At 34.5% G+C, this 25,821-nt stretch overlaps 1 protein-coding gene across 9 annotated transcripts in view; it reads left to right on the top strand.

Moving 5' to 3' along the window:
* TRDN (triadin) overlaps positions 1-25,821 on the top strand; it is a 373,465-nt gene that overhangs the window by 100,196 nt on the left and 247,448 nt on the right. For 8 of the 9 annotated variants that reach the window (XM_073789557.1, XM_073789553.1, XM_073789555.1 and 5 more), the window contains exons 6-9: positions 6,213-6,260; positions 9,681-9,740; positions 18,081-18,263; positions 24,151-24,210. In XM_073789557.1, the coding sequence (XP_073645658.1) occupies positions 6,213-6,260; positions 9,681-9,740; positions 18,081-18,263; positions 24,151-24,210 (351 nt within the window). The remainder of the gene's footprint in view (positions 1-6,212; positions 6,261-9,680; positions 9,741-18,080; positions 18,264-24,150; positions 24,211-25,821) is intronic. The other variant, XM_073789556.1, reaches the window with a different exon arrangement.

The raw sequence follows: 25,821 nt of genomic DNA, 5'->3' as shown, positions 1-25,821 counted from the left end.
TCAGAGGCAATTGAAGAATTTGGCAGTGAGCTCCATATTAAAACAAAAACTATCTGTAACATGTAATCATAAACACCCACAATAAATGTATAATAGTATAGGTTAAAGTAACACAGATTAATTTGGACAATTTGGAAAGTGCAAAAAAAGAAAGATACAAGCAAAACTCAGTTCTCCAGAGAAAAATAGTAATTTATTTTTTTACTTTCCTCTGCTTTTTCCCTCCATGTGGTTACTCTTTTATTGCATATTGTCTTGTTTCTTTTTCAATTGCAAATTTTATTGTTGGCTTCGGACACCGTTTAGGCTTCTATTTAACTATTAAACTTGTCAGTATACTCATAGAACAGAGTAAACCAGAAAAGACTAGAACCTGGTGATAAACATATAACTAGATGAGAGAATTTTTTCTCTCTAGGATGGCTCCTAGCCAAAAGTAGGGCCTTTTAGGCATTCAGAGCAATAGGTGTCTGCTACATCCACCTAGGTTATCAGGTGTTTCGCTGAAGAGCTGACCCCTCAGGCACAGTGAGGAAATTTACACAGCAGAGTGTGTGCTGATGAATGGCATGTAGTTAACATCTGAGTGGGCCAGTTGGTGGGAACGGGGGAGTGTCCTGGCAGACAGATGGTGTAAATAGAAAAACTTGCTATAGCTGTTAGGCAATAATACACGTTAATTTATTTATTGCACTTACTTTGTTCCAAACACCATACTGGGAACTAAGATGCCAACTCAGATGGCTAGGTCAGGGGTCAGTCCTCAAGGAACCAGGTGGGAACTTGGTTAAAGGAGCACAAGAGAAGCCCAGTGACTAGTGTTAGTGTTCGTTTCCTAGGGCTGTTGTAACTAAGTACCAAAAACTGGGAGGCTTAAAATAACAGAAATGTATTGTCTCACAGTTAGAGAGGCTCGAAGTCCAAAGTCAAGGTTTTAGTCCCTTCAGAGGGCTGTGAGGGAGAATCTGCGGCTTTTCCCAGCTTCAGGGGCGTTTGCAGGCATTCCCTGGCTTGTAGATGAATCTCTCCAGTCTCTGCCTTTCCCTTCAAATGGTGCTCTCCCTGCATCTCTGTCCCTTCTTGCTGTGCATATTTGTCTCTGTGTCCAAATTTCCCCTTTTCATAAGGACACCAGTCATATTGGATTAGGAGCCACCCTACTGACCTGATTTTAACGTGATTACCTCTTGTAAAGACCCTATTTCCAAATAAGATCACATTCTGAGGTACAGGAGGTTAGGACGTCGGCATATCTTTTCTCACTAACGTAATTAAACCCATAACAGTATCACATGCACAAAGTCAGTGGAACATTTTTCAAAAGGGTTAATAGAGAACAGTCATCCTGATTGACTGGTTTAGGATCCTTTCTGAGAGACAATTATAGGACCGGAATCATAGGCTGGCAAAGGCATAGGGCTGAAGATGAGGCTCAAAAGCCAAAGAGGGCAGGACGTTAAAATGTATCTAAATATCCTGGAGCCCTTCGTGAAAATGCTCTCAGAGCCCACAGGTTAATTTAGTTAGCCTGTGTTGTATAAATTTACTTTTGCCTTCTCTCAGCTGTACTTAATTTTCTCCTTAAAGTACAAAATATATTTTATTTTCTTCTTTGGCTGCTGTGAATGATAAACCTGTAAAACGAGAACGGAAGGCCCTATACAAAGCTATGTATCTCCTTCTGCATAGCGATTGTTTGCTTATGAGGAAATCATTATGGTTCTGACTATGGCCATGGAGCCCCAGGTGAAGGGGCAATTACCCATACAATTAAATCAGACTTGAAAGTAAAACTAATCCTTTAGAATTAAAAAAATCTATTTTGTGATTGAAAGCATATGTATCAGATGAGCTTTGTAACTTTAGGTAATTTGCCTAATCTTCACTTTAATACATAAACAAATGTAATTTTATTATGAAAAAGAAGTGTGTGCATTATTGTAGGATAGATTGTAGATAATATGCTTGGAGAATCTAGTCAGTACACTTCGGCTCATAAGAACAAGTCTGCCCAGGATGTGGGATGGACAAGGCAGCATAATCTTGTGGGGAGGGTACTAGTTTAGCAACATAATAACTGAATTCTTCTTCTACTCTGCCATGGACACTTATGCGGCTGTATTTTCTTATCAATGGACAAAGAACTTCAGGCTAATAGATCTCTTAGGTTCCTATCAGCTCTAAAATTGTGTACTTATATTAAAGTAAAAATGATAAATTCTTCCTTTAAGAAGAATGAATAATACAATCTTTGAGAATTTTCTCTACTCAAGAATGCTTTTCTACTGAGTTCATCATTATCATATAAAGTGTGTAGATCATTTTGTCTTAGCACAGAATGGAAATTCGACAAAAAAAGAAAAAAGAAACACAGAGGTATACACTAACCAAGAGTACATCTGGCATTTTTGTTTAGTGGTGGCTAAAGGATAATTATTTTAAATGGTTTAAAATGAATATGTATCTTGCTCTTTCATAAAAAATGATGAATTGAAACGTGTGTATATGAATTTTATGAAACTGTTTAAAATGTTGACCTATTTAAAATTTATAGACCGCTTCAGGGCTAATACCTCTCTCAACAGCAGTGCCAGAAATCTGAGAAATAGAGAAATTAATTAAAGGAAAAATCAGCAAAATCTATTACAGGTAGCTGTGCTCCCCAAAGTGTTTTCTAATGCAAAGGTGTAGTTGTTACGTGCTTATCTATCCAATTCCTTTTGCTTCAGACACTCAAGCTTAGTCCAGTCCAATAGCTCTGAAGTCAAATACGAGTTTGACTAAATTAAATTTTCTTGCTAACCATCAATTGAAGAATAGAGTAGCCTATACAAATCAGTACTTTAAAACTTTTGATGCCAACACTTTTGAGTTTTGAACTCAGAGCAGAGAGATCTGCAAAGGATTCTGACAACCTGGCCCCTAATGCCTGCTGCTTGGCCCCTTGAGCGTGTTTTGCCCGTTAGGAACCCAGGGTCAGGCGCACTCTGAGCTCTGATACACTTCAGAAAAGGACACAGAGCCCGCCTGGGGGGTTGCCAGGGCCAAGAGCTGTGAAAGCACAGAGCACAGCTGGCAGAGTACTGGAGAGAGAACATATGGGGAGGGTGAGAGACGTGCTTCAGAGTTGAGCTGAGCTGAGTGTTCTGGCCAGGGAAAGGTCAGAGTCTGGGCAAGTGCAGGAATAGCAGGGCCATGCCAACTCAGATGGCAAACATCAGGGCCATTCCAACTTGTGTACTCCATTTGTTTTTAATTATCAGCATGCCGAAGGGAATTTTGTTTTTTGTAAATAAGGATGACAAACAAAGTAAGCTCTAGCAGGTGCAACAAGCTTATTTTGTCCTGAGCTAAAACTATCCTAGCTAAGATGTAACTTACCAAACAGAGCTGGTGACGAGGAAGGTACTTTTTTCTTCTTTCATATGAAAACTTCTGTGAATTCTAAGCAAAGAGATGCATGAGCAAATGTAATTGTTGCAGCAAATTATTTTTGTTTTAGAGGGATTATTAAGGCAGTTATTGATGGTGGCACTATTTTGATAAAAGCAATTTCAAAGCTTAGTGTTTGAGCTCAGTCTTGCCAAAGTTTGAAGTTTCCATCCAAGAAGCTTCAGTGGCCCCCTGCCATGTTGAACAGCTCCCTAGAGCATGTGGTTCCAGCTGCTTCACTAAGCAGTATTATGGTACCATTTCTGAGGAGGATAATGAAATTCCAGCATACACCACTGTGTCTGTAAATCAAAACTTCGACTGCGAGGAACTGGATTTTTCCCCAGGGTAACAGGAATAAGGCATTAATATGCTAATTTGAGCCTGAATTCAGACCCCTTGCTCTTTTGATTTTGTATTAATTCTCCCATTTATACCCATGCACGCGTCAATCGGAAAATCCTTTAGTGGAATGGACAACCAGCTGTTGGCGGTGGCTGAGGTCTGGTCCTTCACAGAGGCAGAAACACAGATTAGGTTTTCTCCTGGGGGTCTTGCCAATCAGCGTTTCGAAAGCACAGCTTATCTCATGCAAACTTCCTTTCCCCTAGAGAAACTTTAAAAGAGGCTTTGTTTTTGCCAAGATTTTCTTTTGCTTTTCAGCTTAATTAATAGTGATCCAAAGGAACCGAAGTAAGCTATCTGTGGCCATGTGTGAGTGCTGATGTCCTGCTCCTATTTTGTGAGATTTTTATATTGAACTTAGAAACTTAGAAAACCCAGAAGAACCGTTGAATGCGGAAAGGAAAAATAATGTCTAGATGATCTACGATTTTTTTTTTCTCTTCTGTTTCTCACTGGGTTTAAAGAAGTTTTAACAAATTGTAAAATATTTAAATGATTGGAAGCAAGCAGTGCGTATTATATCCATACAAATCATCAGTAAACAGAATTGTACTAGAAGATGAAAATAGCTCTTCTTATAATATTTTAGAATTTCCCTTGTTCAAGAATATCTATTAAGAGTCCACTGTGAGTCAGACACCATGTGATGAGCCAGGATACAAAAATAAAACAATATGGCAGAGCCCCTAAAGAGAGTTCACCTTCTTGGGAGTCAGATTTATGAACAATTGCTGTATTATTACTTAATGGAAAAGATAGAATTATGCACATGGTGCAGTTGGCATATGGAATAAGTAGATATCAACCAACCCTCTGCAGAGGAAGAGACATTTGAGCCAGGACTGAAAGGGTACATGGAACAGAGGAAATGTGGGTGTGGGAAATCTAAGTGAAGGCACAAGCAGAGATGCAAAGGCATTAGGAGGGCATGTGGCATGTTTATGGATTCCCAAACATTTTGTTATAACTGGAATGTAAAGTTCAAGGGGAAATTCCTGGTAGGTAAGATTGGATTGATAAGCAAATGTCAGATCACTGAAACAATGAAATATTTTTATATTTGATATAGCACCTACCATGTGACAGATTACCATGCTAAGCAATGAGGGAGATACTAACACTTGTATCAGATCAATGGTATGATCAGATTTTCATGTTAGAAAGGCTACTCTGAGACTCAGAAAACTCAAAATATAAGTGTTCAAGACACTATTCAGGATATTAGTGTAATAATATTTATAATAATAATATGCCCAAGAAGGACATCATAGTCCCACTTTTGAAATGGTCTCTTTCCCCTTTCTCCTTCCTACTCCCCTACTAGGTTAATTTCTTCTCATCTTTCACATCCTTAAATATCATTTCTACCAGCAGACCTTCCCCAAGCACACAGACTAGATTGGGTCTCATTTTATACATTGATATGCTACCCTGAATATTTTCTTCACAGCAGTTATTCTAACTGCAATTAACTACCTGTGGGATTATTTGTTTAGTATCCATCGTCCATTAGCTTGTTGACATCATAATGATAGGGATGAAGTCTGTCTTGCCTAGTGAAGTCTTTAGCACATAGCTGGTGCTCTTTCTATATTTTCATGTAAATAAATGATAAGTAGGGAGTGTAATATTGGATAGAAGAAGATGGGTAAAAGGAATATTTAATAGGTAGGATTGCAAAAGCTTGGCAAGTGGACAAAAATGAAAAATAAAAGATGAATCCTGGATGAGTCCCAAGTTTCTAGTTTGGATAATTGGAGGTACCATTGATAAGAGCTATGACTGAATTATGGGGGAAGATTATAACTTAAATTTGAGCCCTACTATATTAATTAATTGAATCATAGCTCATATTGAATTAAATTTTGTTTTCTTTGAAAGGGTTTGGTGTCATTCCAGTTTCATTCCAGTATATTTTCAAAACCTACTTGCATGGAAATCTCCTGTAGAAGATAAACATATACTATCTAGGTTGAGTGTTCTTTGCCTCAGGTTCAGAAGATTCTTTCTGTATTTTTGTCTTCACAGTTTTGGTGTTCCTCCAGTATTGAGCTGGGCTTCTTTGGCAGATAGCATAATACATTTTAAAACTTTTCCAATTCATTAAATTGAAGTTAAAGATTTGGAAAAGTTGAGGGGTAGTCTTTGCAATCAGACCTGGTTTTGGTATGAGTTTGTCCTTGGTTATGAAATAAAAATAGAAATTTAAAATATCTATAATTATTTTAACATTTAAACCTGTGTAAAACCTCATGCTAGTTAAAGAAAGATTTCCAAAGGCAGTAGATAAGTTTTTGACATCAAACACTGCCATTCAATCATCTTATCTTTTATTCTTTTTATTTAAATGAAAAATATTGTGTATTTCTTTCCAGTTACACACAAAGAGAAAGACAAAGAAAAAGGAAAACCTGAAAAGAAAGGTATGGAGTTGTTCTTATTGTGGTTTTTACTCATTGGTCTGTCACCGTTTGACCATTTCTTCTTTGTGTCCAAACTTAGATGACCATGAATTAATTTTTAAAAATTGTATTATGATAATTTTCCTTAGAATTGAATGTGAAAAGAACAATTTCTTGGTTGAAGGAAATAAAATACTTAAGACTCTCAAACTGTTACCAATTTACTTTCTGGAAATGTATCAGTTTTTCCCCTGGCAATTCTGAGATTGCTTTAGCCAACAATGAGGATATTATTTCAGAAAATAATTGCCTATTTGATAGGTAAGGAAGTGTACTTTATTACCTTAACTTGCATTCTGTGATTATATATTAGACTGGACTTAAAACTGTTTTAGTTTTTATTTGTTTAGAATAAGCAATGCACACTCATTGTTTAACACATAAAGGTACCTTGCAAAAAGCTTTCTCCTGCCTTGCCCACACACTCTGATCCCATTCCTTATCTACCGACACATACACACAGTAAACCGCTTTTATGAGCTCTATGTGCATCTTTTCAGAAATTCATTATGCATTTAGAAGACAATATACATTATTGTCTCTCCCTATTTTTACACAAAATTTAGTCCTATGTTCTGTCTTTATAACAATGTACCCTAGAGATCTTTCCATATCAGTAAATAGATATTTCCCTCATTCTTTTTAAAAAGCTGCATAGTATTTAAATAGAGATATTTTCTTCCACTATATCTTTTAATTGCTTGTTATTTGTAGATTGAGGGATCTGAATGTGATTTTTAGTGATACATATTTCTTGTATAACTCTTCACACTCACTGCCCATTTCTCCTGATGATACATGTATGTGTCATTTGGGTGTACATCACTGATCTGTTACGTTTACAAATATATTTCTTTTTTTTTTTTTTTTTTTTTTGCGGTATGTGGGCCTCTCACTGTTGTGGCCTCTCTCGTTGTGGAGCACAGGCTGCGGACGCGCAGGCTCAGCAGCCATGGCTCACGGGCCCAGCCGCTCCGCGGCATGTGGGATCTTCCCAGACCGGGGCACGAACCCACTTCCCCTGTATCAGCAGGCGGACTCTCAACCACTGCGCCACCAGGGAAGCCCTACAAATATATTTCTTATATAGTTAGTTTTGTAGTTAATGTAAGGGTTTCTATCTGTGTGAATAAACATGTGTGAGTGCATATGTGTGATATATGTATGTGTTTTAAGTTCTTAAGTTTTTATGGGGCTAGATATGTTTATATTTTCTTTTGGTATTTTCTGCTCTTGAGTCTTCATCCAAGGATTAATTCAGTAATTACTAATATTCCTCAAGTTTAAAAAATTAGGCTTATATTTCACATTTAACTTTAATTCATCAAAAATCTATTTTAACATATGATGTAAAATAAAGTTCTAACTTAATTTGATTGCTCTTGTTTTAGAATGGATCACATCTAGGATATTTAGGCTAAATTTCAGCTGATTTATGTATCCACAATACACATAACCTACTGAGAAATTTTATTTTGTGAAACATTCCACTTAGCTAGAATGTTTTACAATGCTTAGGAATCAGATGAGTTGAAACATGCTTCATTCTTCCTTATTCTAAACTCACATTTGAAAATATGAATTACATAGTTGTTCTTTTATTAATGTTTATTTTGTGATAATATCCATGAATTTCAATACAGCCATCTTCTTTGTTCTAGAAACAGGTGTCCATTTCCTACCTGCTATTGACTTATATAGAATTATCAGCATCAGGTTCTGTGTACTCTGACTAAATGAAATAATCTGATATTTCTTGTGATTTCTTTCCATCTTTACAATGGCTAAATACTTTTCATTGAAAAATAATTGAGAATTTGTTGCCCCTAAATTATACATTTGAAGGAAATTTGTCCAAATTCAAAAGCAGAAACAAAACACTTGTGTCCTTTTATTTACTGTATACCAATTAAAGGAGTTTGCTTTTTATGAGCTAAGTTATACTGTAGCCCAATGACCTTGAGTGAATTGTGCCCTCCTTCAGCGAATATTGTCCAAACTGTTACTCATAACCCCAAATGGTAGTGGAGATGACTATGGGCCAGGCTGAGAGGTGGAAAGGCTGAAACCCTGGAGGGGAAGGAAACTGCTGTCTTGGTAACTCTGCAGCCGCCATGATCTCATGGACTTCAACTGGATATTGTGCCCTAAGCTTTCTATGAGGCTTACATCATCTTTCCAAAATTCTGGGGAAACCATTCATAGACTGTATTTTAAAAGAATAATTATTTAAATACATATTTTAAGCACATCATTTTCCTTTTATAATACAAGTAAAACTGATTGACATTAGTATTTGTATTATATAGTTAGAGAAATGAAAATAATTAGGGCTCCAATTTTTCACTCTAATAATTTGGCTCTTTCCTTAACCCAACTATTTTAATTAAAATCTCTTATCATTTAATTTTCCATAATTTCTTTAACTCTCATTATTATTCTCTAATAAATACTATGTAAATGTTGAAATATGTATGGTGATTTGGGAAACTACTAAACCGCGCAGTTTAATACATTTGAAATATGAGGATAACCTGCTCATACTGTTGTACTTCTCAGAACTCCTTTACTTAAACCATTAAGAGACACAAGATTTTACTAGTCTATATAAGTAAAATAGAAGTTGATAAAATAAATTTATATTGTTTTATAAACAATTATCGATTATTGTTATTAATCTATTACATAAACAACTAGAAGGTATAATGTTTCAGGTATCATGTGAAGTACCATTCAGTTAAGAAGTTGCACTCAATCAGTAATCTTTGATGGTTACCTTATAACCCATTAGTGGTTCTCAACCATAGGTGCTTCCCTTAGGAAGTATTTGGAAACATTTTGGTTGTTAAAATGTCATTGGAATGACGGGCATTTGGTAAGTGGGGACCAGGGAAGCTAAGCATTTTTTCAGTGCATAAGACAATCCCTCATACTGAGAAATTGTTCCCTAAAAGTCAATTGTGTCCTTGTTGAGACACAGTGTTCTTAATCAAAGCTGTAGTCCTGATAGTTATTTCTTTTAATTGTAAAGACAGTGCTTCCAACTGATAAAATGATGTATCTTTCAACAAATTCTTATAAAATTACTCTCTCTGTTTGTCTTTCCTGAAAGCTGTTATTCTAAAATTCTACTTAGAATGATAACTTTAAACAGGAGGGTGAGACTAGCTTTCAAAATGCTTTCTAAGTCTTAATGCCAAGTCTTTTAAATTAAGTTTTATACAGTTTTTATTAAATTAATAATATTTTATTCCTGAATTGGGCCCATTAATGTCATCAATCTTCAAACTAGCTTATGATTTTGGTGGCTATAATACTGAAGTAAAGAAAATGCTTGAAATCTATTAAGAGTGTATACTAATATAAAATTTTCTGTTAAAGCAATTCACAAGGAAAAAATTGAGAAAAAAGAAAAACCAGAAACAAAGACAGTGGCAAAAGGTAAATTATACTTTTTACTTTAAAAGATTACATTTTGAGTAGCAGGTAGCTGGATGATGGTACGCATTCACCATTTCCTTTACATAAAATTTAATTTGGCCTTACACTTAAAATTTAATATCTAAAAGAATAATAAAACTGAATACTTAAAATAATAGAGCATCTCCAAATGTGAGAAGAAAATGAAGAGCTTTCCCATATGTGGGGGGCAGAATTTTGGTCCCCATTACCTTCATCCCTTGGTGGCATCCCCTGAGCTAGGTTACATTACATGGTAAAAGGAGTTTGCAGAAGTAGTTAAGGTGGAACTAAAATACGGGGATTATCCTGAATTATCCAGGGCTCAGTGTAATCTCGCGAACCTTTAAAAACATAGAGATGGGGCAGAAGAGAAAGATTTGAAGTGTCAGAAGGACTTGGGCCCTCACTACTGGCTTGGAAATTGAGGGAGGTACATGGAAAGTGTGAGAAGGGAATGAATTCTGCCAACATGTTGAGTAAGTGTGGAAGCCAACTCTTCCCCAGAGTATCCAGTAAGAAATGCAGCCCAGCTGACAACTTGATTTTAGCACTGTGGACCCTAAGCAGAAAACCTATTTGAGCCACATTATGGCAAGACTTTTGAACCGTGGAAACCAGAAGATATTAAATGGTTGCTGGGTTAAGCAGCTAAATTTGTGGTAGTTACTATAACAAGAGGAAACCAGTGCAACATATCTGGTTTACAGTTTGGATCAGTATTACACCTTGAATTTAATTTTAGAACACTAAAATTAAGGATTTCTTTTTCCAAGAAGGATAATGCATCAACCTGATCAATATTTTAAGCATTGAGGGCCTTAACTGTCTTGATAATACACCAAAGAAAAAATCAGTTAGAATATCAATGTAATGTTATAAACTTTGGAAGATTACATCAACTAGTTTTTATTCTAAGTTTGTCTACAAATCGTTTGATGTTAGAAAAATACAGGTTCTGATAGTTCAGTCTTATCTACTAAATTCAAATTGCTTCCTCATATTTTATTTATATATATATTTTATTGAAGTATAGTTGATTTATAATATTGTATTAGTTTCAGATATACAGCAAAGCAATTCAGTCATAAATATATAAATATATTTTTCTGATTCTTTTCCATTATAGGTTATTATAAGATATTGACTATAGTTCCCTGTGCTATACTGTAAATCCTTGTTTATCTAGTTTTTATATAGAAAAGTATATCTATTAAATCCATACTCCTAATTTATCCCTCCCCAACTTGCCCTTTAGTAACTATAAGTTTGTTTTCTATGACTGAGTCTGTTTTCTGTTTTATAAATAAGTTCATTTGTATTATTTTTTAGATTCCATATATAAATGTCATACAATATTTGTCTTTTTAATATTTTTATGTTTTAATTTTAATTAAAAAATTTAATGTTTTTTATAGAAGTATAGTTGATTTACAATGTTATATTAGTTTCAGGTATACAACATAATGATTCAAAATTTTCATAGATTATATTCCATTTAAAATTATTATAAAATATTGGCTATATTCCTGTATTGTATCCATGTACCTTATTTACTTTACATGTAATGGGTTGTACCTCTTACTCCCCTACTCCTATCTTGCCCCTTTTCCCTTCACTCTCCCAACTGGTAAACTACTAACTTGTTCTCTATATCTGTGAGTGCCCCACATTTCGTGTTTTTAATGTCATGTTTTACATTTTCATGCTTATACCTTAACCATTTATTGCAGTTATAGATGAATTTATGAGTTTTTTGTCTTTTAATCTTTGTACTAGCTTATTTAAGTGGTTGATCCACAGCCTTTACTATACATTTGCCTTTACTAGTGGGATTTTTCTTTTCCTATAGATTATTATTTCTTGTAGCTTTTTCTTTTCTGCTTAGAGAAGACCCTTCAGTGTTTCTTTTAGGGCCTATTTAGTCTTGATGGACTATTTTAGTTTTTGCTTTTCTGAGAAGTTCTTTATCTTCCTTCAGTTGTAAGTGATAGTCTTGCTGGATAGAATATCCTAGGTTGTAGGTTTTTTACTTTCAGCACTTTAAATATATCAGGTCATTCTCTTCCGGCCTGCAAAGTTTCTGCAGAAAAATCATCTGATAGCCTTATAGGGATTCCCTTGTACGACTCTGTTTTTTTCTTGCTCTTTTAGAATTCTCTATCTTTAATATTTTCCATTTTAATTATGATATGTTTGGATGTTCATCTTCTTTGGGACCCTCTGTGCTTCCTGTACCTGGATATCTGTTTCCTTCTTCAGGTTCAGGAAGTTTTCAGCCATAATGTCCTCAAATACATTTTCGACCCCTTTCTCTCTTCTCCTGGGACCCCTATGATGTGAACACTGGGTTGTTCAATGTTGTCTCAGAGGTCCCTTAAACTGTTCTCATTTTTTTAAATTGTTTTTCTTTTTGCTGTTCTGATTGGGTGATTTCCATTATTTTATTTTCCAGATCTCTTATGCATTCTTCTGTATCACCTAGTCAGCTGTTAATTCCTTCTATTGTGTTTTTCATTTCAGTTATTATATTCTTCAGTTCTGATTGGTTCTTTTTTATATTTTCTAGTTCCTTGCTAAAATTATCATGGTGTTCATCTATTCTTTTCACTAATTCAGTTAGCATTCTTATTACTAATGCTTTGAACTCTTTATCTGGTAAATATTTATCTCTGATTCATTTGATGTTTTTTCAGAGTTTTTTTCTTGTTCCTTCATTTAAAACAAATTCCTCTCTCTTCTGAACTATCTCTATGAAATTAGGTGAAACAGTAACCTATCCCAGTCTTGAAGGGGTGTCTTTATGTCGGAGTGCCCCTATAGTCTGCATGTGCCAAGTGGCTTTGGTGGGAGGGCTGAATCTGACATGAGCATGAGTCTCATCTTCCCCCATGTTGTGCAGGCAGCTCTCACCGTGGTAGGATGTGGAGCTGGAGATGGAGGGTCTAGGGCCAGAGCCAGGTGTGAGCCTGGACTTCTCCTCTGTTCAGAGGCTAGCACCGCCCTATTGGAGACTGGATCAGGTCCCAAGTTGCTGGAGGAGAAGCCCTGATGTTTGGGACCAAGCTGGCTCTGTTCCCTCTAAGTGTGTGCTCTCCCTGCTCTGGGCATTGGCACCTTCAGCACAGAGCGGAGCAATGCTGCAGCAAGAGGGGCTGGAGTGTGAACTCAGCATTATTCAGGGTGCAGGCTGGGGTGGCCCCAGCACCCCAGTCAGAATTCTGGTCCACTCCCCATCTGCTGCCTCCATAAGTGCCAGGAATGACTGCTGTCACCCAATTAAGATGAGCCGGCTCTATCCTTTATAACCATGCACTCTCCTCAGCTGTGGCAGCCTTTGCCCTAGGGTAGAACTGCACCACAGAGCAAACTTGGCTAGAGTGGGTGGGTGCTCAGCTTAGGCTGGGGCATGAGCTGGGGTAGTCGCTGGAAACCAGCTAGAATCTCAGACAGTTCAGTTTGCTTCCTCTGCTTTGTTTCAGGAGTAAGTGAGCATGTGTGTACTCTTCCAGAGCAGAGTCTAGGTTTCTTACAGCCCTGCTGTCAGTCCCTCTGGTTTTCAAACCAGCTAAGGGGACTGGTACTCCTGGTGTCGGACCCGAGGACTGCGGTGACTGATATGTGTTTCGAACTGCTCGCTCCCCAGGGGGTAATCTGCAAGCCTAGTTAATCCTTCTCCTCTTCTGTGTCCCCTTCTAGAGGTACAGGTCACAACCTAATTGCTTCTCTTCCTACCTGATTTTGTGTGTATCTTTCTTAGAGGCCTGGTTGTAAAAAAGTCTTTCTGCCAGTCTCCAGTTTGTTTTCAGTGAGAATTGCTCCACATGTAGATGTACTTTTGTTGTGTTCATGGGGGCAGGTGAGCTCTGTGTCCTCCTACTTGGCCATTTTATCTCCTGCTCCCTCCTCGTATTTTAAAATATAGGTTTTATGTGATCAGTATATTTTAGAAATCTAGTATATTTTCAAGGGTCTAAGCATGTAGATAAAAATTGGAATGTATTTTCAAAATGTAATGTGTTTATCTACACAATGTAAAATAATTAGATATTTGAGGCAGATATATTTTTTACTAAATGTTTCCGTGAGGTAACCAAACATCATTTTATTGAAGTTAAGATGGATGAATTGAAACTTAAAGCTAGTAGGGATGTTAGAGATTATCCCAATTAATTACCTAACTTAACAGATGAACAAATTTACTTCTGGGGAGAGAAAACAATTTGTCCAGATTATAAAGCTAGTATGTAATTGAACTAAGACAAAACCCCAAGTGAGTATAAATCAAGTATTCTTTCCAAAGATAATTAAATAAAGTCCTTCAAGCATCCATTATTCCTTTAACAAATATTTACTTAATACTGTATTAATTATTTCTTTATGTGTAAAAAATTACCACAAATTTAGTGGCTGAAATCAACACACATATATTATCTCACAGTTTCTGTGGGCCAAGAATCTGGACATGGCTCAACTCAGTCTTCTGCTTTACAATGTCTCACAAAACTGAGATCAATGTGTTAGACAGGGCTGCAGTCCCATCTGAAGTCTCAGCTGGGGAAGAACTATTTCCAAGTTCATTTAAATGACTGTTGGCAAGATTCACCTCAAGGCCTGTTGCATGAGAGTCTCAGTTCTTCCTGGCTTTTGGCAGGAGACCATCCTCATTTCTTGCCACATGAGTCTCACCAATATTGCTGGCTTCATCAAACCCAGCAAGAGCGAATCAGCTAGCAAGAGAGCAAATTAGCTAGCAAGACAGAAATAACAATCTTATGTAAAGTAATCATGGAAGCCACATACTGTGGGTTAGCAGCAAATTCATAAGCCAGGCCATATTCAAGGGGAGAGGATTATACAAGGGTATGCATACCAGAAGGTGGGAATCGTTAAGGGCCATCATGAGTCATCCCGGCCTGCTGAAAATCACAAATACTTTAATAAGAATATAAGTGAGAGAGGGAGAGAGAGAGAGTGAGAGAGAGAAAGTTAAGCAACTGGTAGTTCCTTAATGAATGAGAGTTGAAATGGGTTATTTCCTAACTCCCAAAATGTATAGTATGTTAGTATGTTTATTGGGTAATGCGGTTTCCCTACTTTAAGACATTTTGATTCTGGTTCAGATGCTAACAGTTATTACTAATTCCAAAGTTGGATCAAATATGCTGATGTCATTCTTTTGGTTAGACCATTTGTTTTCCATTTGATAAAAGTCTTAAATTAAGTGTCTTCCTAAACTGAGCTGGGTGATTTGAACATGACAATTCTTTTTGCTTTTTTGTTCCTAAATGAACTCCTAAGTGCAGATGTCACTTAAATTCTTTTTGAGAAAAATCAGGAAAAGTATTTGGTACAAAATTTAAGAACACCTACCCAGTTTGATAAAAATAAATATAAGTTGGGTGTTGCTTTAATTTTATGGTATTTTCCACATTATATCCACATCATTGTTGAGTTCTCACCCATTTTTGTTTAAATGTGAGGCAACATTATCTGTTTCAAAGATGAAGATCACTAAAAATGTCTAAAATAGATAGAGAAAAATTTGTTATTTTTATACTTAAACGCACTGATAAAAATGAATTTGTTTTTTAAAAAAAGAATTTGTTTTAGATGTAGTCTTGTGTTTAAGAAAATTACCTTTACTCATTTATAAATTATAATGGCACTAAAAGTAGATCTTAATTTCACATATCTTTAATTTCATAGTACAAAGCTAAGGTTAAATCAACTGCTACCTACAAGAAGTAGCTAGGTGCCATTTAGGGTAACCAAAATAATAATTTCACATATAAAAAGTATAAGCAAAAAAACAGTTGGCAAATTTTCCAGGTTGTTTCAAGCCCATTTCTAAACACATATTTACATATGTAATCTATATGTCAGTATGTTGTACACATGATCTGAACATAGTGAAACAATTACTGTTTTCTCTTCTTGATTGTTCATTCATAAACATGAACAAAATTGTTCATTCATAAACATTTATTCTTTGTTTTCTCTGAAAAAAGCACTGTGTTAGTTAGACATTATGTTGCTACAAAAATGAATAATATAGTTCCTATCCTCAAGTTGCTCTCAGTATGGTAGGGAAGACAGATATGTGAACAGCCATCTGTAATACAAGATAAATAGTAGGGAATAACGTGTACCTAAAAAAAAGTTGAGACAAATTTAATCTCGGGTGAAGAAATGATTAATTCCAATGGCAGAGTCATTTGCTGCATATGAATTGAGCACAAAGGGATTTTATATGTGTGTAAAATATGAAAAACATAGACAGTATAGCTTGGTAATATTTGACATGTGGAAAATACATGAGATATTTTTTAAGAAAGAAAGTAGCCTACTGGAGGAAGAAACTTTTGGAAAGATGCTATGAGAGGAGAAACGATGAAGCCAGATATCAGAGGGTTTTGTGGTTTTGTTTTGTTTTCATATTTTTTTAATTGGGTATCACAGGCTTTTAGTCAGCTCTCCTCCGATAGGAACATTGTCCCGCCAATCTTCAGACCACTGGCAGCAGGCTCTGAGCCTAGGTCATGCTAGGCTCTCTGGAGGGGTTTGTTAGGTGAACATATGTGGATTGTATGACTCTGAGGTGCTGTTGGCCATCTCAGAGGAACTTTCTCTCCAAGCAGAAATGAATAAATATTTTGGTGTGGGGTCCTGGAATGATGTTGATTTAAAGTCATTTGCACAGAGCTGATGGTTTCAGTCATAGAAATGTATGTGTCTGCTGTAGGAAGGAGCAGAAAGCAGTAAAGGAAACTTAGAAAAGGTTTAAAGGGAGTAGAAGAAAATCCCCAGTTGACTGTAGTCACAGAAGCCACAAAGATGTTGGAAGTTTGTGGAGTAATTGGGTGATGCTTCTATGAGAGTTTTATGGTCAGTAACTTTGGGAAACAGTGTGTAGCATAATCTCCCTCCTTGAAGATTCTTAATGCACTTTAGCTTTGAGAAATTCCATAGTAAAGAAACCAGTTTAGCTTAAGTGTTTCCCAATTTATTTTGATAGAAATATCCCCTACCCCTAACACAGCATCAAGATTTCCCTGTGAAGTTTAACAGTGCTTTGGGAGGTGTGAGTCCATTCAGTTAAATGCAGCACCACAGGTGATATTGTGGTTTCACAAGCATCAAGCATTAGCATTTTCATTCTTCTCTTTGCAGGACTTCATAATATTATCTTTTCTTAGTCTCAAATCCTAGCTTAGTGTACTAAAGTCAAGAGACTTGATTATAATATTTTCATCAGATTCTTCAACATGAGTCACAATAAAGGCTACCCATTACATGGGCAAATGACATTAGAGGGTCCAACACTATAGTAGACTTACTATGAAGTCTAGTGATTATGTGTGATCCCATAGAATAAATAATGTCCAATATGCAACTTCTATTACAAACACTTTCCACCAATGTGTACTATATTATTATTGCTTTTTTAAAATAATTGAAAGATTCGCAGACTGATTAGTTCATATTCCCAGTTCCCTTCCCCCCAATACATGTAATAATATCAGAATAAAAAATGAATGTATAGAATATATGTATATGTATCATAATTCATATATATTCACATATATGCTAATTTATAGCACTTTCTGTTTTCTAGGATATATTTAAGGGCTTTAAAAGTCACCTGAATTATTATTTTTCAATTAAGATAAGCAGGAGCCAACATCTTAATTTTGCTCTCTTTCCATCGCTTTAAAGTCACATCATTAGAGACTGAATGTCTGAGTTATCCCTTAATGGATTTTATTGTTTTGTTTCTATTAGTCATTACCAGTGCAAATAATTTTACATTTACCTTCATAATAGTTACCTTTAAAAAATATTGTGTTGACAATTCAGTTTCTTGAATGACTTTTAAGATATTTCAGTTGTGGACAAAAATGATCATATCGTTTTAAAAGGTCTCTTATTGGGCTCTTTGGTATGGACATGGCTTTTCACTGAACATGTCTATATATATACTTCCCTCCAGAATCCAAATGCTTCCTTGTTGATATACTTAGTTCCTGACTACCTAAAAAGTAATGTTTTCATGTACAAATTAAGAAAGAGTCCAACTTTCAAGTTAGTTACATTTTTTTAGTAATCTAACATGCCACTTCATAAACTATATAAAAATCAAATGATAGTCACAAGTATTTATGTCAGTGACACAATTGTTTTGTTTTTCTGTTCTCTTTCTTTTAAAAGTGTTCTTAACAACCAATGAAAGATGAAATGCATTGGTTAAATATATATATATATATATATATATATATATATATATATATATATAATTCAACTTTTCTTTAACTCATACAGAAGAGAAGAAAGCTAAGACTAGAGAAAAGACTGAAGAAAAGATTAAAAAGGAAGTGAAAGGTGCAAAACAGGAGAAGGTGAAGCAAACAGCTGCAAAAGTAAAAGAAGCACAGAAAACATCACCTAAGCCCAAAGAGAAGGACAAGAAAGATGCTGCAGTGGTGTCCAAGCATGAACAGAAAGGTAAACATTCAGAGGAGGTGGCCAGAGGTTCTAGGAGAGTATTGGGCAAGAAACAGATGCAGTGAAATTAAAAACTGAAAAAAGACCAAGATCAGACTTCACGTGGGAGTAAAAGACTTGTATAAGTGAATATACCTGAAAGGAAATACAATAATTTGGGAATTAAAATTTGTTTATAGAAATACTAAACTGTGTTCACATATCTAAAGATGCATTTTGAAACATTTTTAAAAGAGGATTTGAGTTAGTATCTGAAGTTATTTAAAGGACACATACTCTGTCCTTTGTGTACTCTTTGAAGAACAGCAATGCAGGAAACTGACAATTCTCAAGGAGTTTATTAAGGGGTGTATGTTCAAATCATATAGAATAAGTATCATAAAAAGTATCCACACATTCCTGTAGCTCTGCAAGAGCATATAATTTAGAATATACATTGAATTATTAAATCCAGTTTGTCCAGTGACTAAATTTATCACCATAGAAAGCTCTGTATCTTACATATTGTGCTGCTTTTCAATAAGAGTGATGTAAAACTTAACATCCGTACTTCATAGAAATAGAGCATTTACATGGAGGTGGAATGTAAACCTGATATTCTTTAAAGAAAGGTACTTGTAAGCATAAAAGGGTGGAGTTTTAAGAGGTCAGCTGAGGGCTGTATTGTCACACATCTCTGGCCCTTGTTGAATCTTTCCTTCCCTAAATCCACTCCTGGTTCCAAGTTGCTACAGTCCTGAGCTTCCCCACACAGAATGTGGGATTTGCTCTGTATAGACTATTCCTATAAATGTTTTTTAGGGGTGTTGCAAAATAAAATTTGTCCTTATTCTGAGAGTTTTAATAATTTTATTTGAGGGCTAAAATTAAGGAATTGTTTCCATAAGATTTGCATTAAAGAAATTAAAAATATTGTTACTGAGTAAGCTATTTGGACAGTGAAACTGATAATTTTCCCCACTATAAGGTACAAACAAGATATGAAATTTGCAATCTATACTCTTTTTGTTTAAGATTCTACATACAGGTGAAATTATATGGCATTTGTCTTTGCAATTCACTCTTGTATATTATCTTTGAATCACTTTTTCCCCTGAATTCACAAGTAATATTTGGAAACATTTATTTATATGAGGGAAAAGGTGTATTTTTTGAAAATTATTTTAAAAAGGAAAAGAAGGAAGGAAAGAAGAAAGGAAGAGATTTTTTTTGTAGTAATCCACAAAAATTTTAATTTAACTAATTTTCTTTTATTTTAAAGTAATACTGATATTTAAAGCATATGAGTGATTAAATCTTTGGAGCCCAAAAACCTTTCTTCAATTTTAAAGATGATTATATTGCCTTGAATCAATTAAAAATATTAATTATCATCTCTAACAAAGCTGTATGTTATTTATGCAATAATTTGGGTAGGAAAAATATAGTAAATAAAGAGAAAATATTTTGAATGGACTATTTTATTGTGATAGAAGACAGGAAAATTAATCTTCTGATTCACTTATATGCTTATTTAAAATTATTATCAAGATCCTAAAATACTTTGCATTTTAGATTGCCTTTTAAGAAAGAAAATAATCACACAAAAAAGAAAATAATCACATGAAACCAGATTAAACGTACCAAGCATATTTTATTTTTTGTCCATAAATACAGTACGTAAAAATTCATTCCAGTTATATATGGGAGTACCAAAATACTTGTCTAGCAACTAGGAATATGAGTACACTTTTGGATGTTCATTTTTAGTATCTTAGTTATTTGGGGGCCATATTTTATTGATGAAGACACATCACTAAAGTATTTCCAAATAATATGTCTGGGTCACATATACTATATTTTATTCCTATCAGTAATCAGTATTGAAGATAGCATTATATTACCTTTCCATTTTCAATCTACTGTTTTCATTTTCATATCAAGAGCTATTTATCTATTAAAAGACATTCAGATATCACTTAGAGTTAAATAAAAGCACAAATGTGATTTTATCAGCTAAACAAATGCATTTGCTAAATTAAGGCTCTCTATTGAGATCTACCATCAATTAGATAAATGTATTATTAGGTAAATAATGAAAATGTTACCTCAAATAGCTGATCAGACACATAAATATGTCATTTTAAAAAATTTAAGCTATGATTTAACAGCATTTGTTTATAAAAAAACCTAATTGCATTATAGTTTTAACTCAAACATGATAAAGACATAGTGCTTTCTAAATAATCTACTTGTGAGGTGACTTTGATTTTGAGACTCTTGTATTGATGATTTAGTAAAATTGTTGAGTTGGTTCTCCTTTAGGCAAGGGATTATTTATTTGCTTAGCTTAAGTTAGACCTAAAGAATTTGACATTCTTTTCCTATAGATTTCTAATAGTTCTTCTTAAATAAATTGCTTCTATAGGTCTTTTATTCACTGGACACAGATTTTTACATGCAGCAATACACTTATTGGCAATTATTTTATTATATAGTATACATGCATATACATTCATATATGGTTATTTTTAACATTGTATATATAAACACTATTTCTACTAAAGCATCAGGAATAAGATTCATATATTTGTACGTGCCTACTGTAAACTTAAACACACTCTAATATATTACCTAATCTGGTTTTTATGGACCATTCTTAATCTGTTTAAATTAGGGTAAGAAGGGTCAGCACGATCAAGCATTGCTCTCTGATTTTCTGATGGTCTCTGGCAAATTTGTGGGGAAGGAAAAAAATCAAACCTCCCCACTGCTATGCTCATTCTTTCTTTTCTTCCTTCTTATTTTTTTTAAAAACTGTTTGTGGCAAGCAGAGAAATTGTAGCTAATGTGAATCTGCCATAGAGCACCAGACCACATATGCCCCATTCTCATTAGAGGTTTTTTAAAATTTATTTTCTGTTAACATTCTACACCCTGAATGCATTTTCTCTCAGCTGCTACTCCACAGGGAATACCAATAAGGCAGCAGCTGAATGACATCCATCACTGGTCCCTGAGGATCAGGAAGGGGAGAGATGGACAGCATGTGGTATTCCTAGAAAGATGTTCATTAGGGGAAAAAAGTAATAAGAAGTGGTGACGAGATATGAAATTACCTTATGTGAATTATTGTCACATAACAATGAAAGAATGATAGAACAGTTCAGATTTTCTTTAGGAAAAAAATGTCCTGTTTGAATATTTGAGTTGGATTTAAAGAAGCATTTCTTTAAAATGAACTTTCCAGAATCAGGAAGACTTGGTTTTGCTTTATCCTTAGACAGATGAAGCAGACACACTGGGGACTGCCCAACACATACCTGCCTAGAGTTCTTACACATTGTTAAGGTCAACACACAAGACAGGTGGAAATGGACATCCTAATTTAAAATATTTAAAAATTCTTAACTTTGGGAATTCCCTGGTGGTCCAGTGCAAGAGGCACGGGTACTATCCCTGGTGGGAGAATTAAGATCCTGCATGCCTGTGGTGCAGCCAAAAAAGAAAATTCTTAACTTTAAATTTTGTAAAAATACTCTCTATCTTCCTATTGATATGTTGGTGCCATTAGAATGCAACTTCACAGCATTATTTAAATATAAAAGAAACCTCCTACGTGGTGTAACTCAATTTTCTAGATTAAAAATATTAACCTTCTTTGAGTTCTTAAGAGATTTTCTTTTTTAAATTGGAAACTTGTAGGACTACTGGTGCATTAATTAAACAAATGACTTTGGATCCAGAAAATATTGGTACAAGAAATATAAGCATTTTACTTTGGTAATAATTTGGTAATAGCATCATTACACTCTTAGCATTCAGTTAAAGAAGAATCTCTGAAGCATGAAGATTTTAATTAATTCAATAAACTATTCCACATGTTATGTATATAAACATTCTATCACAGCGTGGGGCAGAGCACAATATTTCATTTTGGGGGATAGTCCAAACCCTTCAAATTTCAAGAAGTCCCTGCATTCTAAACTTCTAAGGTACATACTTTCTCCATTGCTGTTGCTGAGGGCTATGATACCACTAGAAACGTTGTGAGAAAAGAAATTTTGAGCAATTTTAGATCAATGATTCTGAAAGTGTGGTCTAATCTGATTCCTCTGGGGAGTTGGTCAAAAATGCATATTCCTAGGGTCCAGACCCATCGAATTGTAAGGTTTTTTTTTGCATGACTAGGCCAAAAAATCTGCATTTTAACAAATTCCTCATCTTTTTGATATTTAAATTGCCCTTTGAGAACTACTTCTAGAGTTGTAGGAAGGGCACATCTAAAATGATCAGTCACATTAACTACTGAAACAAAGGAGAAAGCCTGCTGATTTTAGGAAGTCCTCCTTGCCCAACCTCAAGTTTGCCATTTAAGGGAAATACAGTTTTTCATCTTAGAGTCAAATGGCTCATTCTACAATTTTGCTAAGGAAAAGGTTTATGCCCAGAAAAGAGAAAATACTCTCTACCTTCATCTTCTCTCCTGTATCATAGGATTCCCAGGTCCTGGGATCAGAAACCCCTGTTATAACTGCCAGTACACTGAGGAGCAAATAAATTCTTGGGCTGATCTGAGAGCTAACTCCCTCCCACTCCCCACCTCACACGTGGGGAAGTGAGACCCAATTCAACAATCAAAATCCATGCAAATTTTTGAAATTAATGAGTTTTGGCCTACTCATTTAGGTACTAATGAAAAGAATTATATTTTTACACCTTCTGCAATAAGTACATTTTTTTCAAAGGCGGAGTCTCATAATAAAATGGATTACTCTAAAAATATTGTAAATACTCTAAAAACAATGAGGTTTACAAAAATCCTTGTGTGTGTATTTATATAATAACAGGTTTTGTTATTTCATAGGTTTGATATACATAATTTAAAGCACTTAAGGGTATGTCATGTTGTATAAATTCAATAAACTCTCTTGATCCTAAAGCTGCCTTCGGATTTATTGAATTAATAAGATGCCTATTTAGAAACATTTAACTGTAAATCATTTTGAACAAGATTCATTTAATAATCTGCAAGCTTTAAAGAAGATACGGTAAAGCTTATAGAATGATTCATCAACTGAAATTTGGATTGGAATGGCCTCGGCAGAATCTAAAGTTATATGAAAATTTAAAGTTCAGTACAATGTCTTTAATTTAGAAGGAAATGAAAAAACGAACTCCTGAAATAATTTTTGACAAAGTCTGCCTCAAAAGCTCAAATCCTATGCTGTTTCTCTCTTTTTTTTTTTTTTACTTTTTCCATGGACCATATACTAATCAAGATCATAAGATGATCTTCTAATAAAGATTACCCAATCAATTACCTTAAGAATCATGTTATTTAGTGCTGTAAGTCTGTTCTTCTGGATTTCCTCTTCTAATTGAAGAGAATCTCCACGTAGAAGACCCCTGACAGGTTGCAAAGGGGTTAGCCCTCCTGCTTGCCTTTTCAAGAAATATTCTGTGGCTTCATTTAGACAATGAGGTGAAGGGTTGGGAGTGAATATTTGGTAAAACATTCCAAGTTGGAAACAATTTCCTCTTGTGAAACTTCTGTTTCATTACTGGAAGTATATATACAGACAATGAGAAAAATTGCTTAAATATGATGACTAATAATAAATTTGATGAAAAAGGTTTTGATTTTTAAAAACACTATAATATGACTCTGAACTAGTCTGTTTCAATTTTTAAGGTTATTCTTTTTGTATGGAATAAATGGAAACTTAAATTTATTATTTTTCCCGTGTGTTCATATATGTGCAAATTATTCCTTCACAGAAAATATTGTAGTAATTAAAATAGAATTATGCTACTTTGTTTGTTTTCTTAACATCTTTCCCTAGGAAAAAGGAAAGGTGTCAATGACATTTTTTTCACTGCTTTTTTTTCTTTCTACTTTTGTCAGATCAGTATGCATTCTGTCGATATATGATTGACATATTTGCCCATGGGGATTTAAAACCAGGTATTCAAACAGTCCTTTTATTTGTCTCTTTTAATAGTCTGTTTCTAAGGTTGTCTGTTTTTTATGTACTAAACTGTTATGCTCATTTTTAAAAAACGTTGCATAATGCATGTGCAGATCTAGAATAAAACCAATGAAAACCAGAAGTAATAACTGGCATTAGGGCCTTTAATATTACTTGCTATGACTGCATGGCCTGTTGCAAATAAAGTCGGTTGAAAGCAAAACGTGCTAATATCTCTATATACAAAAAATGCTAATATCTTTAATAATATCTTAGAGTGAAGAGGTGAATCATCTTATTTTATTCTTGGTAAACTTAGAATAAAAGACATGTGACAATGAAAGCATTCTTTTTTTGGTAGTGAACACAATTCGTATTAAAATCCATCATATTTCAAATATTTAATCTTTTTTGATTTTCTCACTTGCATATGATCTTGGGTTAACCACTCCAGAGAACTACTATTGATGGAGATAGTCAACCCTGGTGTTAATAGTCAACACAGTGGGGAAGTATTTTTACTTAAAGGAATTTATCTATCATCTCTCCTGTCTTTACGTGGTGCCTAGAGTGTAACAGGGGATTCTTTACTAACATCTTAATTAAGAATTAATTTGATTGCTTGTACTCTGCCTTTTTCAGATTTAAAAACTGATAGTCTATGTTCATGTTTGGGGAAACATTTCTAGGAAGATGGTATTGTTAAGGTAGGAACTAATTTACATTAGAATAATTGAAGCTGATTGTTTAAAGCAAACTATATTTTGTTTTCTTAACTATTTTTATGGAAATCGTTCTAAAATGTACAATTATAATTCATGCATATAATGGCAAAAGGGCATGTTATATCTAAAATATATATATGACACATCTAGGTCCTGGAAAATTAGAAGATCGTGAGAACTTTGGCTCTCAGGAAAACTTAATTTTAGTAACTCATTCAAGTTAATTTCCTCCTCTTCCTCTACTTCTTTTTTTACTTTCTTATCCTTCTTTTTTAACTTTCTTATTGGGTTAGAAACTGAAATGAGGAGAAAAACACTGAAAAATAAAATTACTCATTTGGTAGAAATGATTAATATTAACGTATGTGTATAGTATCATAATAAAATTAGATGGAAGCATTGAGGAAGGTAGTTTAATATAGTGAAAAGAGAGGGCTTTGGACACAAATACAGATATAATTCTTGACCCCGTCCCTTTCTAGCATTGGACCTTCAGCAAATCATTGAACTCCATCTGATCTTCAGCGTTCATACATTGGGATTACAGTAATAAACTTACAAAGTTGTTGATAAAGCATCTAATAGATGCACAACAAAGTGCTATTATAGCTTTATTCTCTAATTCATTTATTTCACCACAGCCCATCTGGGCGAGCATCCCACATAAAGTGAACGTATCAACATTGACAAGTCCCTATCTCTATATACCATTAACTCAGTTTTAGGTAGCAGGTTGTTGCCCATTTTTTCAGCTGTGATGGTTTAAGAAATTCATACTCTACACATATTTTGCTTTTTTAAGAGACCAAACTTGAAGATATCAATTAACTATTTACTTACACACAAGATGAATCTATGTTCTTGATGAGCATGAGTTTTTAA

Source organism: Tursiops truncatus, chromosome 12 (genome assembly GCF_011762595.2).
Source record: "Tursiops truncatus isolate mTurTru1 chromosome 12, mTurTru1.mat.Y, whole genome shotgun sequence".
In the NCBI taxonomy this organism is placed as follows: Eukaryota; Metazoa; Chordata; class Mammalia; order Artiodactyla; family Delphinidae; genus Tursiops; species Tursiops truncatus.
Note: the sequence above shows the minus strand (reverse complement) of the source record. Positions and strands in the feature narration are given on the sequence as shown.